Here is a 16326-nt window from a genome sequence, read left to right as displayed (position 1 = left end):
GGGACTGTGGGCCCACCAGGAGAGCTGGGTCCTGGGGTGTGGTGGGGGTTGAGGATTTGCCTGGTGTTCCAGCAGGTATATTTGACATTGTGGTGAATGCTCTGAGTCTGCTCAGAGAGAAGACCAGAGGAACTTCTCCTCTGTGGGGCTGAAAGTGGTCATTGCTGTTAGAGAGAGTGGCCAGACATTCATGGACTAAGCCACTAAAGCATAAGTGACCCAAAATTCCTTTACAAACTATATTGCTCAACGCGAAGCAAACCTAACAATCCAGGCAATATTTGCACTTGACTTCGAAGGCCTACTCCATACAACGGTACGTCACCTAGGTTATAAAGTTGGGGGTGGGTGGGTAGGGCAGACAGGTGGGTAAAGGGAGACAGTCTTGTTTAAAGTACACAATAGGGGGCTTCCCTGGTGGCGCAGTGGTTGAGAGTCTGCCTGCCGATGCAGGGGACACGGGTTCGTGTCCCGGCCCGGGAAGATCCCACATGCCGTGGAGCGGCTGGGCCCGTGAACCATGGCTGCTGAGCCTGCACGTCCGGAGCCTGTGCTCCGCAACGGGAGAGGCCACAACAGTGAGAGGCCCGCGTACAGCAAAAAAATAAAAAAAATAAAGTACACAATAGTATTTGCTTTGGGACAGGGGCTCAAAACTCATAAGAGTGACGGTGGACATCTGGGGGTCCCACATGAGAAGCTGGCGTGGCTGAGTTTAGTAACAACAGCTGGGGTACCTGGCAACTGAACTGGGGTTGGACGATAGGAATGAGAGCAGAAGAGACTGGGCCTTGATAAAGTGTCTTGACACTGTGCTGATGACAGAGACTTTAGTCTTTAGGCGGGAGGAAGCTGTTGGTAGTTCTTAGGCATGGGAAATGACAGGGTTAGATTCCTCATTTAGAGAGATCAAGCTGGTCACAGTGTGGAGGTTGCACTGGATGAGAGAGGTACAGGAAGCAGAGAGCCCAGTGAGAAGGCTAGTGAGAGGTGGTGCTGATCACGTTGGACCCAGCTAACACGCACTTACTTCCCCTAATCCTCACCCACCCTGTGGAGCCGGAAGTCGGTTCTGCAACTGTCTGGTGCTAAGCCTCCCGCAGCCCCCGCCATAAGGAGACTTCCATCCTAGACTCCATTCTGAGCAGAGACAGGTCTCAGCTGAGACCTCAGAGGAAGGAACATGGGCAAAAGCAGACCTGTGCTCTGGACTGAAGAAGAGCAGATTTCAAAAGGCTTGAGGACAGGCAGGGTGTAGAGGGGAAGTCACCGCTAGAGGGATCTGGTGCTGCCTGTACTCATGTGAAGGGCCAGCTCATCTCTCTCCCCACTTGTCCCCATACCCAGCTGCCCGAGTCCCACCCAAAACACCAGCTTTGGGTGAGTGCATGGCAAGCTGGACCATTAGATTATGTGCAGATTTTCTTCAAATTGACCAAGAATCAACTCAAAGCTTCAAGGACTATTTGGATTACTCTATTTGTCCAGGGTACTGTATGTGCATGCCCTTCTGGCCCATATTGGCCCATTTAGGCCTTGGTTTTGGTCTCAGAACTGGGTTAGAATAGGTCTTCAGTTTAAATACCTGTTAAAGGAGGGTAATGAGTATCCCTGCCTCATCTGTCAAATGAGCGCTTAGTAGCAGGGGGTCTGGATTCTCATTTTAACGCAGAGTGGCGGTGTGCTGAGCCCTTAAGGCAGGGAACAAGTCTTCTCTGCTGCCATCTAGTGAGCATCTTGGGAATAACACCTGAATGGAGGTCACCAGGAATAGTTCTCTCTCCAAGGGGTTCTGAGCCAATGAAGAATGTGTCAGATCCAGGGCCATGCCCCAGATGTGATCATCTGTGTCCTGGAAGCTGCCCACTAGAAAGTGGAGTCTTCAAGGTGAGACCTGGTGCAGAGCATGACACCCTGAATGGATCGCCTTCTCACCTGACTCTGACCTAGTCATGCCTTATGTCACCCTCCCCTCTTGTCTCCCTACCTTCCTCAGGGTAGAGTTTGAACTAACAGAGTGCTTAGAGAGCCTCTGTAAGTCACCACATCTGGGGGCAGTGGGGTGCAAACCAAAGATTTATTTTTCAAGTAAAATAGGCAGCCCAGGAAGAGCAGAACAAGAGGAAACCAAGGCTGAGAACAGAAAGCTTGGATATGGAAAGACACAAGAAGCTAGATTGCAACTGCCAGGGAAAGCTGGGGAGGTGGGCTATGGAGTGGTCCTGGGTCCTCCCCCAGGTGCTGGAGCCGAAGGGGCCTTGGAGACTCAACTCCAGGTGCAGCATTTGCAAGAGGAGCTGAACACCAGGCTCCTCGGGCAGCTTTTCTGGAACAACCGCCCCCCTGTACAACTTGTAGTAGCTGGACCAGTCCAGAGGGTTGGGGTAGAGCCCGTCAGCTTTGCCCTGGCAGAAGGTGTCTTGTCCGAGGCTGGAGCCATACTCAGGTTCAGAGAGCTGGCCTGGTGCAGGAGCTTCAGGTTCTGGGGGGCCTGAAGACATATATGGACGACCTGGGAAAACAGTGATGATTCAACCAAGGCTCCTCCAAAAGATCCCAAACCCATAGGCCAAGCACACAGGCAGCAACATAGGCAGCAGCAGCTCAACACCCCGTACCTTACAGGCAGGGCATAGTCAGACACCCAAGGCAGAGGACAGCCAGACAGCAAGCACACCTACAGCTGGAGCACAGCTCAAGAGAAAACACCGGAGCTACAAGTGTCATAGGCAGTCAATGGCTATCTACCATCTGCAAAGCCCAACCAAGTAATGGTGAGGGCCAGCGGGCTCTCACAATGAAGGCTGAGTGCAGGCCTTGAGAAGAGAGGCTGAGGGCCCTCTGGAGGGAAGCCCTGGTTACCGACACCCTGGGCAGGCATTGGTACAATCAGAAAGAGGAAGAAGAGTGTGAAAAGAGAATCATTTCTACAGCTTCCTCAGCTCCTGGGGGTGAAATTTGGGAAATCACGGTACTGGGGCAAAGTCATTTCCTCAGAAGAAGCCAGTTCCTGAGGTGCCCTGACCCCATACTCACTCAGCTCCAGCAGCAGCATCTTGATGAGGGGGTAACGGCCCTGGTTGCAGAAGAAACCAGCAAAGTTGTCCATGTTCAGTGTCCAAACCATGACCCCACCCAGTCCCGTCTGCTTCAGATAGCTGACCTGTGTGAGGAGCGAGATGGGGGTGGAGGAGAGCAGGGAAGCCCGGCCAGCAGCCCCAGAGCCGGTTTCCTCATCCAGGCAGGGACCTCCTTTCTCCAGCACCCCCAGGTCCATTAGTCCTTATCCTTGCTGGGCATGATTCATTCTGGAATCTCCCTGCCCTGACATAAACATGGCCAGGGGTGGACATGAGGGTGGAGGTGTGAGGAGTACATAGATGTGTGACTTTCCTTAGGTTGGCAGCCTTAACTTCCCAGCATTTTCTGGGCTGAGCTGTTGTGTTTGGGGTACTGTCTGCTGATTGTGATGAGTTCAGTTACCATAGGGAACGACTAAACTTCCCCAAAGATCTGAACCCATTCCCTGTCTTCATGTCTTTTTGTCCACGCTGAGGGCCTTCTCACCTCCACCAGTTCCCTGAGGCTTCTTTAGGGTATGGCTGTGTGTCCCCTCCAAGTGGGCTTCCCTGGCCCTAGCCCTGCCAGGGGGCCATGGCTCACCTCTGGCGTGAGGCTGGGGTTACAGGGTAGGGGTGATTGGAACCCTTGATGGCCCCAATGTCCCTCCCAGCTACCTCCCTTTCTACACCAGTCCCCACTCAGGGTTCCAGCTATGGTACAACTTGCTCTCAGAGGCCAGCTTCCTCTTTCCTCTCCATCAAGTCTTTCTCCTGCGCTTTCCTCCCCAGAAGGCCCACCTTCTCTGCTTTAAGACTTTCTCAAAATCCCTTCCACCATGATGCCTTCTCTCATCTCCCCCAGCTGCCTCCTCAATTCTCCAGAGCACTTTGTCTACACCACCAGAAGAACCTGCCACTGCATAACTGACAAAAGATAAGCAGATGAGCAAATGCAGGTCCCTCTGCAGGTGCCAATGACCTCACTGGAGAGAGAGACATGGAAACAGGTAAACGCACTCAAGTTTTGAGGCAGGAGTGGAGGGGGTTTCATATAAGTAAATCAAAGGATCTATAATTTGAACATGCACCAAATATTGTCAATGGACTGAATAAAATGATATGCCTTACTGTGTGTATTTCTCCTCTTATATATCTGTAGAATTTGTGTTTAATAAAATGCAAATACTTTCAAGAGAGATTCCAATGTAGAGCAATTTTTTTGCCATTGTGTCTTTTCTTAATCAATAGGTGATAATGGTACCAAATGCTATCACATGGAGATCTGTGAAATGCTGGGATATTTCTCCTTGAAGAAGTTCTGAATGCTGTCATTGAATGTTATTGACAGGCCTTGGGCCCACACAGGACCACACCTTCCCAGCAGGGCCAAGCCTCACCTTGATTTTGAAGCTCTCCACATCGTCAAAACCGACCCACTGGTTGCTCTGAAAGGCATAGGGCACCTTCTGGTCCTTGATTCTGTGCTCATCAGCCCCCTTCCAAGAGCAGACCTGTAGGAGCAGAGGGCAGAGCTGGGAAGGAGGTGGGAGGCACTGCAAGCATCTTCTCCCTGTCATGAGGAGACTAGAGACTGAAATATTCACGTCTGAGAAGCTTGGAGAATCTAGGAAGCTCTAGACTGAGTGACCTAGAACTGTAGATTCAATGAGGCACCTGGGGTTAGGGATAAATCCAAGATGACAGGCATGGGATGGAATTTACCCAACCAGAATTCACTGTGCCTAGCATCCTCATTCAGAAATTATGGGAGAAGAAGCCCCTACTCTGCACAATACTCTCAGGCATTGGTACTGTGGGTTTTCCTACTTCACAGTAAGCCAGGAGTCCTCCGTCTTTGGTGAAGGGGCCAGGAGTTCCAGGCCCCGTGGCTTGGGCCCCCACTCCGGTGTCCAACAAAGAGGCCAGGGTAAAGGATCACCCATAGGTGGGCATGCCAAAAATCAGTTTGCTGGCAGGGGTCCCTTTCTGCAGCCACCACTGCATGGCAGAGTCCTGGTGGTGAAGGAGGAATGTCAGGGCTAATTTTCTTTGCCTTTAGACTGGTTCAGATCATCCAAGCCTGGGGGCTCCAGAGGAGTTTCATGAGCATTTACTAGTGTTCCAACCCTTCCCCATCTTCTTTAGATCCCGTCTTAGACCCTGAACCACAGTGATTGAAGCTGCATGGCCCTATAGCCAAGAGCATGGGCTCTGGATTCAAACAGTCATTGACTCAGTAAATATCTACTGAAGGCCAGCTGTGTGCCAGGCGCTGTCCTAGATGCTTGGGATACCTCAGTAAACAACGATCTCTGCCTTACCCAGCAGCTTATTTGATCTTGCCGAGCCTCGAGCTTCCTGTCTATAAAATGGAAATGATAAAAATATTTGTCACTAAGGGCATTGTGAGAATTAAAAGATATAATGCATGTATAAGTCGAACATAGTGCAATAAAGGGGAGCTATGATTGTGATCATTACCATCACTGTTGTTTCACCCTCAGTACAAGAGCAGGGAATTTTATTTATCTCTGTATCCCCAGTGCCTAGAACAATGCTTGGCACTAAGATGCGCAAATAGAAAGAACAAATGAGCACAGGGCTTCTTCACCGCCTCTGCACAAGACCTTCCCCCATCATGTATTACTTGACATGACACCCCCAGGCCTGTGACATGAGGAGGTACCCAACATAACTCTGTGGATTAAACAAATAATGAAGACTCTTCCCTCAAACCAGGACGGTAGGCTCACTTTCCCCAAGAAGCCACCCTGTTTGAGTCCAGGTTTTCTAGTTACCCTGCAACCTCTTAGCACTTAGGTATTTTCACTGTATTGATTTACGTGTATTTGGTTTTGCTGGTCCATATGATTTATCTTTGGTCAGACTGGAGCTTTCTGAGGGCAGAGGGCAGAGCACCCTGCTAAGTTCTATGGTATTTTTGTGCAAATTTGGAAAAGTCACCCCTCTGGCCAGAAGCAACATGCAGGGCACACAGTATGGAGAGTAGAAGGCCTCTTTGTAGGAGGATAAAGGCCTCCCTTCCCCCACATGGATCCAGGGCACACAGCTTGGAGAGCACCGTGCCAGCGGGAGTTCAACCCCCTCACCTCTCAGCTGAATGTCTTTGTATGTCTCCCCACTTGACTGGGCTGGCTTCTCCTGGGACCCACACAGTTTCCCAGATGAGGGTGGAGGAGCCAGGTGCAATGTGAGGTCTAGATGCTCAGCTCAAGTGCCTGAAGAAGTGCACTTTATTTGTGAAAAGAGCCATGGAAGTCCTAGATGTTCCACCCAGCTGACACACAAAGATGTGGGCTCCCAAAATTAACAAACATTTTAATTTAGGGCTTTTTGTTATTGTTGTTTGTTAAGAAGGAGAAATGATACGGTCAATCTTGACTTTTAAAATTAGAATGGGCTTGTAAAACAATGTCTAGCCTACTGAATGAGGAAGAGCTGGGCAGGAAACCTCCACCCACTCCAGTCTACAACCAAGCCTTCCCTTTCCCGGGACTGGGGTGGCGTAGGGGTGGTTCTGCCCTGAGATGTTATCAACTTGGGAAAGCTCTCACCTCTTTCCAGAAAACACCTTCCAGAAGGACATTCAGTGCCAAGGAGCAAAAGCTACCCATTATCTTGAAGGAAATGGGGCTGAGGGTGTATGAAGGGAGCAGAAGCCATTTTGGCTGGAAACTTGAGCTCAAAGACAGCCTCCCAGTTAGTCACTGGTTTGTTTGATGTGTCCCCAAACTAGATTTGTGTCTAATATCAGTCGACATGCTATACAGAAGTGAGGTTTCTCCTCAGCAGCGGCATGGAACAGGAAAATAAAACAAACAAACAAACACACACAAAAGAAACAAAAATATCCTGGCTTCTCCATGCCCTGCTTGGTATCCTGCTTTTCCCTTCCATTTGGTTCTTCGACGCTCAAAAGGGGCCACCGGCAAGGGCCTGTGCCAGAGGCGTCCTCCCACTTACCACATTGAATTCGGCCACGGCCCCGCTTTCTCCCTGTCTCTCGTCGGGGGAGCGGTTATGCCCTGTGTTCTTCTCCCAAGAGCCACGGAAGTCATAGGCCACGAAGCTGAGGAACTCCAGGTTCCTGCATGAGGCGTGGGAAGAAAGAGTGAGGGGCTAGTGCGCAGGGTGGAGCCCTCCCCCTTCCTTGCTCCTCCCTCCCCTCTCACGCAGTGTGTGGCCTGGGGAGAGACCTGCATGGTGGGGGCGGGCTCCCTTCTGGCTCTGGGAGACGCAGCAGCATAGGCAGCCCCTCCGGTCGCCCCCCCCCGCACACCGTCATCCAGGCCATTCTCATTCTTGGCGGCTCACGTCTTCAGCATCCTCCTCCCAGCTGTCCCCTCAGCACCCTCAGGACACAGTCCACTCAAGGACACCTCTTGCTATTTTGCTATTTTGAAGGGAAATCTAGCTTAGCATTTCTCAAACTTTAGTTGTGCACATAAATCACCTGGGAATCTCATTCAGGTGCAGGCTCTTATTCAGTAGGCCTGGCGTGGGAACTCATCCTCTTGGAGATGCTAAGTGCTTCCCTCTTTCCTCCCCCAGGGATATTTCACTTTAAGACTGAGGGCCAGGCTCCAAAGAGAGGGACTCCGGAGTGATGGAGCAGCAGATGTGGTAAGGAAACCCTCCCTGGGTCTGCTGGTGGTGCAGGCGAGCCCCTGCTCCATTCTGGGGGAAGCTCAGACTACCCTTGGTCTCTTTCCCCCGCAGAGAACACAGGGTCCATGCCATCTGCCTGAGACTCACAGAGCAATGTTGTCCCCCTCGTATCCAGCTTTTGTGCAGTGTGGTCCTGCTGGGACAGCTGTGCTCGGCAGGAGGTGTGCCTTCCCTGAGGCCTGGGCTTCCTGCTGAAAGGCATTGGCCAGGGCCTGCAGGGGCAGCTCAGAGTGAACACACAGGCAGGGAACAGGTAGCCCTGTGAGCCCCAAGCAGATGTTCCCGCACAGGAGCCTGAAAACTGACCACAGGGCTGGTCTGTGCTATGCAGACACATGAAGCAGCTGAGCCTGGGGGCAGAGCAGCACCTATGTGGCCCCCTGGCCAACTAGGTCTTCTCTATCTCACCCAGCTGTACCTGCACCAGAGCTTTGAAGCACTGCTTATCTGATGGAGGGCTCCCCCGGCTTCCTGTGTACCCCCAGTCAAGGTCGAGACCATCAACGCCATATTAGCACAGAAACCTGATGGCTGAGTTGACAAAGGTCTGTCGGTTATTGGCTATAGCCACCATATCCACGAACCTGTGGGTTGATAAAGGGAAGTGTGGGCCTGTCTTACACAGGACAGTGGGTCATGCTCCCTCAGAGGCAAGTGAGAAGCTACTCAAGATATTGGTGCTCAGCTGTCTAGGCCAGAAGGGCACCGGAAGGGCTGCTTCAGAGGCTGCCGGGATATTTGCAGGTGGGTTATGGGCCTGGCTAAGGGAAAGGGACAATGTAGAAGTGCCCCAAAACATTGACATCACCAGGGGCACACTGACTCACTAGGAGCTCTGCTTCCCAAAATTCCCTCCAGAAGCTTACTGCCACATCCCTGCCCAGGGATTTGCTCTAACCTGAATCAGAGCTGGCTGTCAACCCAGCATGGAGATTGAAAAAAGAAGAGGAATCAGTTTCTAAGATGAGGAGGAAGAGAAGCCCAGCAGGCCAGTGAGGATCTGGGTAACCCTGGGGGGCTGCTCTTCTACTTCCCTGGCAGGTTAACATGGTTACTATTCTTCTAACTCACGTTTGTAGAGTGCTTCGTGCTCTTGCTATTACCATTACTAGTCCAGAGTTCTTTACAATTCCTGAGGTGCCCCAAGAACAACCTCCCCACATCTTACTTTCTCAACAAGTCCCTGGACTTCTTGGGGGTCTTGAGTTTTATAGACCGTTTCTATTTTAATTTATTTTTTTAAATTAGCTAATAGCATCAGTTCTTAAGTGAGGTTTGTGTGCCTGGGAACCCCAGGCTGAGAATCCTGAATTTCAGTGAAAAATCTGTGTATAAGCAGTGTTTGGGGAAGGGGAGTCATAAATTTCATCAGGTTCTCAAAAGGACTCATGATCCAAAAAAGTATTAGAAAGACTGGTTTAGAATTTTGGGGACCTTACAGTTAGCACTTTCTAGGAAAAGTATGGTTCCAAATATACCATTCCATTATCTCCATAAATCATCAAAAATGTCCTGGAAATGTCAATATTCTGGCATCCAAGCTCAATCTCACAGACTGCTTTTGACACCCAGAAAGGGAACAAAAATTCTCAGACATACTGTTCCAGAGCTCAGAAAATATAGACATTATATGTTGTCTGGGATTAGTTGAGACCCTCCCTTTACACATTTCATGGAGGAAGAGACTGAGGCCTGGAAAGAGGTCAGACTCTGTGCTTCATGTAAAGCAAGACTGGATGGGCTTCCCTGGTGGTGCAGTGGTTGGGAGTCCGCCTGCCGATGCAGGGGACACGGGTTCGTGCCCCGGTCCGGGAGGATCCCACATGCCGTGGAGCGGCTAGGCCCGTGGGCCATGGCCGCTGAGCCTGCGCGTCCGGAGCCTGTGCTCCACAACGGGAGAGGCCACAACAGTGAGAGGCCCGCGTACCGCAAAAAAAAAAAAAAAAAAAAAAGACTGGATGTATAACGGCCTGGAGCTAAGCCCACTCCACTGCCTCCTGAGGAGGTACCAAGAAGTCAGAAGGAAGGTCAGCCCCCAGAGTCCACTCTTCTCTCCCACTCTCCCTCACCCTGGCTACACCTCTACCTGGCTGATTCCCCGACTGGGGATCTCTCTGGCCAGTGAGCCAGTTCCACACTAGGGGCCCTGCCACATTGGTGCCCACAGACAACTCACTTCTGAGTGCCGAAGTTCCAGCCCCCAGTGGCCAGCAGCGTCTTCAGCTTGGGATTCCTGGAAAAGACAAGAGAAGCACCAGAATTTATCCAGCCAGGTCCTGGGGCTCACCTCACTAACAAGGAAGCAAGGAGCCTGGCAGGGCTGGTGGGATGAGGTAGGGGATATATAAATCCCTATGGTCATATTCTGTACCAGGGAAGCTCTAGATTGGGAAAGAAAAGACACATTCCTGCCTTTGAGGACCTCTTATCTGGCTGGGGAGCCGTACACTCAAGGAATTTAGAAAGCAAGAGATCAGGACAGATCTTCAGAGAGGCTGTATTAAGGTAGTGATAACACTTGAGCTGAAGGATAGATAGATTTTAGGAGATAGAAGGGCACTCATTCCCAGTGGAGGGAAACAGTTTCACAGTCCAGATTCCACTTAGACCTAAACTGGAAGGGCACTTAAGGAGTCACTATCTACCCCCACCTCTTCCACATAAGCACGGGAAAGCCCAGAGAAGTGATGAGACTTGCCCAAAGCCACACAGCGGGTCTGCAGCCAGACTGAAGTAATGGAGAAGGTTTCTGGCTTTGAGAGGAGGCGCCTGTCTTCTCCACCTCCCATCCCCACCTCCTCCACTGCAGCTCACATCTTCCTCAAGCTGTTGAATTCCTTGCAGAGTGTCTCAGCATTCCACGCTATGGGGCTAAGCTGGTGACTGTTCATGCCAGCAAAGGCATATATGAGGTGGGTGCACAGCTTGGGGTCCACATCCTTGGGCAAGAAGCGAGCAGCCCCCTGTCTGTACTGGGCCCAGTTAGTGAAGTCGCAGACCAGTTTTGCCGCAGAGCCTGGCCAGTTGGGGCAAAGCAAAGAAATGGCAATCAGAAGGGCCTGCTATGGACTGGCACCCTCTGCCCAGAGGCAGAACTTATGTCATGCCAGAAGACGTTAAACATGGCCCTTCATCTGCTGGAGGCAGGGAGGCAGAACTTTCAAATCACGGCTTGGAATACTTCAGAATGTTAATTAAAATACAAACATATAAAGTGGCAGAGAGGAGGCCCCAGTTACAGGCCTGGGTTTATGTTTCTTTAGTCTTTGCTTTAAAGAGGTTTGCATTTACATACTATTATCCCTTGTAGAGAATTGGTTTAATATCACTGACAAGGTTCTAACAAAGAGAATATTTTCTCTAGGAAAAGGCAGCTTGTTTCTGTCATCCCCATACCCTGTAGAATGGCTTTGTGTATAGGGCCTCTCCTCCCAGAAGGGGGCTTGTCTAGCAGTGATGGCTCCCACCAAGGGCAGCACTGTGCAAAGTTGACCAGAACACCGGAACGCAAAGATGCTCGTCTTCATCCCTGCAGCTGCCAGAAGTGTACTTTGGGCCGATCTCTTTAGCCTTGGCTTAGGGGTCCCCATCTGAAAATGACAGTGTGGTCTCTGAGGGCTCTTCCAGCCTTGCAGACTATGATCGTGTGGTTTGTACACGCCAGCATTTTATGCCAGGGACTTGGCAGAATGATGAGTTTGGACTGGAGTATGTCTGTGGTCACGGTCTAGACCCTAGGATTTCCTTTTGCACAGACAGGGTCTCTCTGCGCCCTCCTGCAGCCCCCATGTGGCCAGTGAGAGGACGAGGAGGGAGAGCAGTGCAAAGTGGCTATAGGAGGGTGTGTAGGAACCCAGAGCATGAAGGGCTGGCTGAGACACCCCTGCGCCCATGGATGGCTCTCAGAAGGAGAAGGGTCAAAGCTCCTGGGTAGTCACTGGCTCCTGGGTAGTCACTGGCCCTAACTAGAGGTCACCCGGGAGTGAAGTTTGCCGATGGGACTGGGGCGTTGCCTGAGTGACATAGAAGGAGGATTGGTGAACTCCCCAAAGCAAAAGAAGGAAGCAGGGGATTAACCCAGCGAACACATCCCTGGGACCATCTAGAAAGGACCCAGGAGGCTCTTTTTGTTTTGTATCATATCCTGCCATAGCATATTGAATATTGTGCATGAATATTTGTACTATAGAGGCAACAAAGTCTGGTGGTTAACAGCAGGGACTTTGGAATTTCATGCCTGGGTTGAAATCCCCACTCTGCAACTTTTTAGCCAGATAATTCAGCTTTCTCCTTCATAAAATGGGAATGATGATTGCTCCTATCTTAAGGACTACTGTGTGAATGAAGAGTTAATGTATGTGAAACACTCAGAACAGTGCTGGCAGAAAGTAAGCTCTGTTCTAAGTGCTTTGCATACATTAACCCTTAGCCCACACAAAACTCTATTATTAGAAATATATACCATCCCATACCATAGCACACCATATGCCCAGAAGTAGCTTGGATTAAAGCTTTTGAGGAAATCTTCAACTTTTCTCTCTTCCCGATGTTTGCTATTTCTCTGGACCTGGCTGTCCCCTCCTGTGAGATGAAGAGGGGAAATGTGTGTCCTGTGCCACAGCCCAGGCTCAGGATGAGGGTCTGAGTACAGGGAGTGGTGTGGGATAGGAAGGGAACCCAGGAGTCCAAGTGGCTAAACATCACCCAGAGAGTTCCCCCCTGCACAAGAAGGAGCCCTCCTGGCTCTCCCAAGCTCCACATGCAATCAGTTCAACAGACACGGAAAGAGTGTGCTGTCCTTGCCTGAGCCAAGGGGCTAGGACGTGGAGCTGGGGAAGACTTAGGTTTCTTACTTCCAGTAGCTCAGAGCTCCCCTACTGGTGGTAGGGGAGACGCCTAAGCCAGTAATTAGAAACACTGTGATATATACTGTAAAATGGGTTCCAGTACGATGAGAGCACAGAGGTTGGAGCAAGTGACCTCAGGAAACACCAGAGAGAGGCTGACATTTAAGCTGTCCCTACGGACACACAGGAGTTCGGCTAGTGGGTTAGGAGGCTAGAACCTTCCCAGAAGAAGGAAAGGCAAGGCCATTATGGGGACAAGGACACTTGCAGGGGCCGGAGCTTTGGAGGCGAGAACCCACTGAAATCTGGCAAGAGCTCTTGGGGTGGACATAAGTGTTGGGGGAGTGAATGGGAGAGGGTAGCAGGGCCCAGGGAATGGGGCTGAGGGAACCCAGGGCTAGCTTCAAGAAAGGCGCCACTTACCCCACTGGATCGCCAGCAGAACCATCAAACCTGAACAGCACAAAAGAGAAGGCAGAGATTAAGATGTCATTCTTACTTTCCCAGGCCCTCTATGGCTATTGAAGCGCAGGAGCGAGAAGTGGTCCGGGATGGGGGTGGGCTCAGGACAGTTTCCTACAAATCCAGCTTCCTCTGCCCACAAGGGACCCAGGAGGGCACTGTGTCCATCCCTTCACCCAGGCCAGACAGCAGGGGGCCCTACCTGGCCTGGGCTAGTCCCAGAGCTGATGGAAGTCTCCATGAGCTGAGACTGCCCCCTCTCTAGAACATTAGTAGAGGGCAGTGTGGATTTAGGAAGATTCTAGGAAAACCACTGACTTTCAAGCTTTTTTTTTTTTTTGCGGTACGCGGGCCTGTCACTGTTGTGGCCTCTCCGATTGCAGAGCACATGGCTCACGGGTGCAGCCGCTCCATGTCATGTGGGATCTTCCCAGACCGGGGCACGAACCCGTGTCCCCTGCATCGGCAGGTGGACTCTCAACCACTGAGCCACCAGGGAAGCCTGACTTTTAAGCTTTTTAGAGAGAAGGTTTCTCTTTTGAAATAAGTAGAAAACCTGTCCTCAGGATGAAAAGAGCCAATTTGGAAGGGCTAGGCCAGAGAGCTCATCTCTAGGTGAGGTCTCTGTACCTCTGCTCACAGCCACAATTGACTACTTTTTGCTGCTTTCCTGCCACACTGCATAAGAGGTTGGCTGAGTTACCAATATCCTTGGAGACGTAGGGCTCAGTGGGACTCCTTTAAAAGTATTTATTTCACCTCTCTGGAGACCTTGGATCTTCCCATTAACCTAATAAAACCTGCATGAAAATTTGTAAGGGCACCCAGGGTCATGGCTCCCAGGCTGCCTTTTGCAGGGCAACCAGCATCAGGGTGGGGAAGAATTCCTTGGCAGTGAATTCCAGGGCACCCCTGGAGAGTAGGGGGCCTCAGAACACAGGAAAGACAAAACCACCCAATGCCGAGGGGTTCACTGACTCTAGGCTTCCAAAACAGGAGGAAAAGTCATTTTCAGCCTGTTGAGAAAAGCTTTTCCTTGCAACACAAAGCCTCTTGGGCTGAAAGACCTCAGGGGGGAGCCCACAGGGACTGCAAGCCTGGCAGCAGGGGGAGAAATGGAATGATCCTCCAAAGTTCTCCTGGAAGCTTCTGCTTCCTTACACACAGCACCAAGGAGCCATTTCACATACACATCCCCACTTCCCCACAGCTCCCAAGGCGCAGCCCATGCTCCCCGACAGCACCCACTCACCTGCCCAGGCTACAGACCACACCATGGTGCTGGCTCAGTGACAGACTCCAGCCCACACAACCAGCTATCCAGGTCCTGCCCTCCTTTTATCAGGCCTCCCTGTCCCACCACAGCCAGGGGTGTTGAAGTCAGACAGGGGCAGGGGATGTGGTATGGAGGTCTAGGGTGCCAAGTAGCACGGACTGGGGACACCTGACATAATGCCCTTTAGCAATGCTTGGTTTTCTGGAACAATCACAGGGTGTAACCTGGGCTCTCATCATTGCCAAGCCAAGAGGCAAAGGAAGGGAAGAGGGAAGTGTTTCTAAACGTTCTGCTCGGCAAGCTTGATTCTGATTTTCTCTGTGTGGGCTGGTGAGGACCACCAGTAGCCCCAGGCTTTGGAGGAAGAGAAACACCTCATGAATGAGGGGAGCAGGCTTCCAGACCAGCCTGCCTGCTTGCTTTACCAGGGCCCTCTCTGGAATTTAGGTAATCTCTCTGTAAGATGATAGTGTTGCACGTATAATCTATATTTTACAATAGTAATATTTTTATTACTATCCATGTGATAGTAATATTTTATATCCATTGAGAAAAATACATAATGATAAATAGCAACTATGAGCTTAGTAATATTTTTAAATGCCTGTGTTTCTTATGAAGAATCAGAGGGACATCTATCAGTGCCCTGTGGCTGCTGTAACAAATAACCTCAAACTAGGCGGCTTAAAGCAGCAGGATTTATTACCTCCCAGTTCAGGAGGCCGGAAGTCTGAAATCGAGGTATTGGCAGGGCCATGCTTCCTCCAGAATCTCTAGGGAAGAATGTCTCCTTGCCTCGTCCATCTTCTGATGGCTTCTGGTGTTCCTTGGTTTGTGGCAGCATCACTTCGATGTCTGTCTCCATTCTCACAAGGCTTTTTCCTCTGTGTCTTTGCACGTCTTCTTTTCTGCCTCATATAAAGACCCTTGTCATTGGATTTAGGGACCACCCAGGGTGATCTCATCTTGAGATTCCCACCTTAGTTACATCTGCATAGACCCTTATTCAAGTAAGGTCACATTCTGAGGTGCTGGGTGGAGATATTGGGGGAGGGGGCAGCATTCAGCCACTGCAGGACCTACTGGGACATGTTACTTATTCTGTCTGCAGACGATGGCCAGTGCGTACATGAACTCCAAGGTCCTGGAAAAACTCTGAGCTTCTAGGGGACCTGCTCTTTGGTCCTAGGCCTTAATGTGAGTGGCCTGAATGGCTGAGTGGGAACGTCCAGTGGCAGCAGACTCTGGAGTCAAGTTGCCTGGGTTTGAATCCCAGCTCTGTCATTTACTGTGTAACCTAGAGCACATTCCTTGATTTCTTTGAACTCCAGTTTCTTCATCTGTAAGGAGAAGTCCTCAGAGGATGGTTATTAATGCCCTGCCTGCTCTTATTCCTGGGGCTGCCCGGCCCTGACACTTCTGCCCAGTCTCTGTTGGTGTCAGAGATCAGGGCTCTGGTACTCTGTGAGGTCTCTGAGGCGGTCAGAGCTCTGTGCCCAGATGGACGGTCCCTGTGTCCTTGCCTTCTCTTTCACTTAGGGATCCTGCCAAGGAGCCTGTTCAGAATCACCTGAGGTCTATAGAGCTGCCTCAGGTCTTGGAACGTGGGCAGAAGGGGAAGGGAGAAGGTGGAAAGTGAAAGCCAGGAGACTTTGAGAGGCTTCTCCAGAGAGACAGGTGGCCTCCTTATCTTGCCCCATTCTCCCGTACATATAGCTGACCTGTCAGCTTTGAGCTTTCCTGACTCAGCTTCGTGTCACCAAAAGGACCCTGCATTGTGGTGCCCAGGATTCTGAGTCACTCTAAGTGCTGACCTGCCCCCAATCATCTGGGGTCTCCACTGTGCCCAGTAGCTCCGCCATTAGTATCTCTACCTTGGTTTATGTAGCTGTTTCTTTTCTTTCCCCCTGACTACCTCATTCCTGCTACTCTCTCCTGAAGCAGAATGCTCTTTTCCTTCCTAGCCCTTATCCTAATTTGAAATTATATA

At 50.9% G+C, this 16326-nt stretch overlaps 1 protein-coding gene across 1 annotated transcript; it reads right to left on the bottom strand.

The window, feature by feature from the left end:
• Positions 1-2266: 2266 nt before the first annotated feature.
• Positions 2267-14337, bottom strand: CHIT1 (chitinase 1). Its single transcript, XM_067729374.1, is given in 12 exon segments — positions 2267-2353; positions 2355-2512; positions 3037-3163; positions 4460-4573; positions 4890-5075; positions 7047-7170; positions 7839-7963; positions 8170-8335; positions 9928-9984; positions 10566-10767; positions 13022-13051; positions 14313-14337. Coding segments are annotated over 12 exon segments (1401 nt in total).
• Between the last annotated feature and the right edge of the window lie 1989 nt (positions 14338-16326).

This window comes from Pseudorca crassidens, chromosome 2, assembly GCF_039906515.1.
Source record: "Pseudorca crassidens isolate mPseCra1 chromosome 2, mPseCra1.hap1, whole genome shotgun sequence".
In the NCBI taxonomy this organism is placed as follows: Eukaryota; Metazoa; Chordata; class Mammalia; order Artiodactyla; family Delphinidae; genus Pseudorca; species Pseudorca crassidens.
Note: the sequence above shows the minus strand (reverse complement) of the source record. Positions and strands in the feature narration are given on the sequence as shown.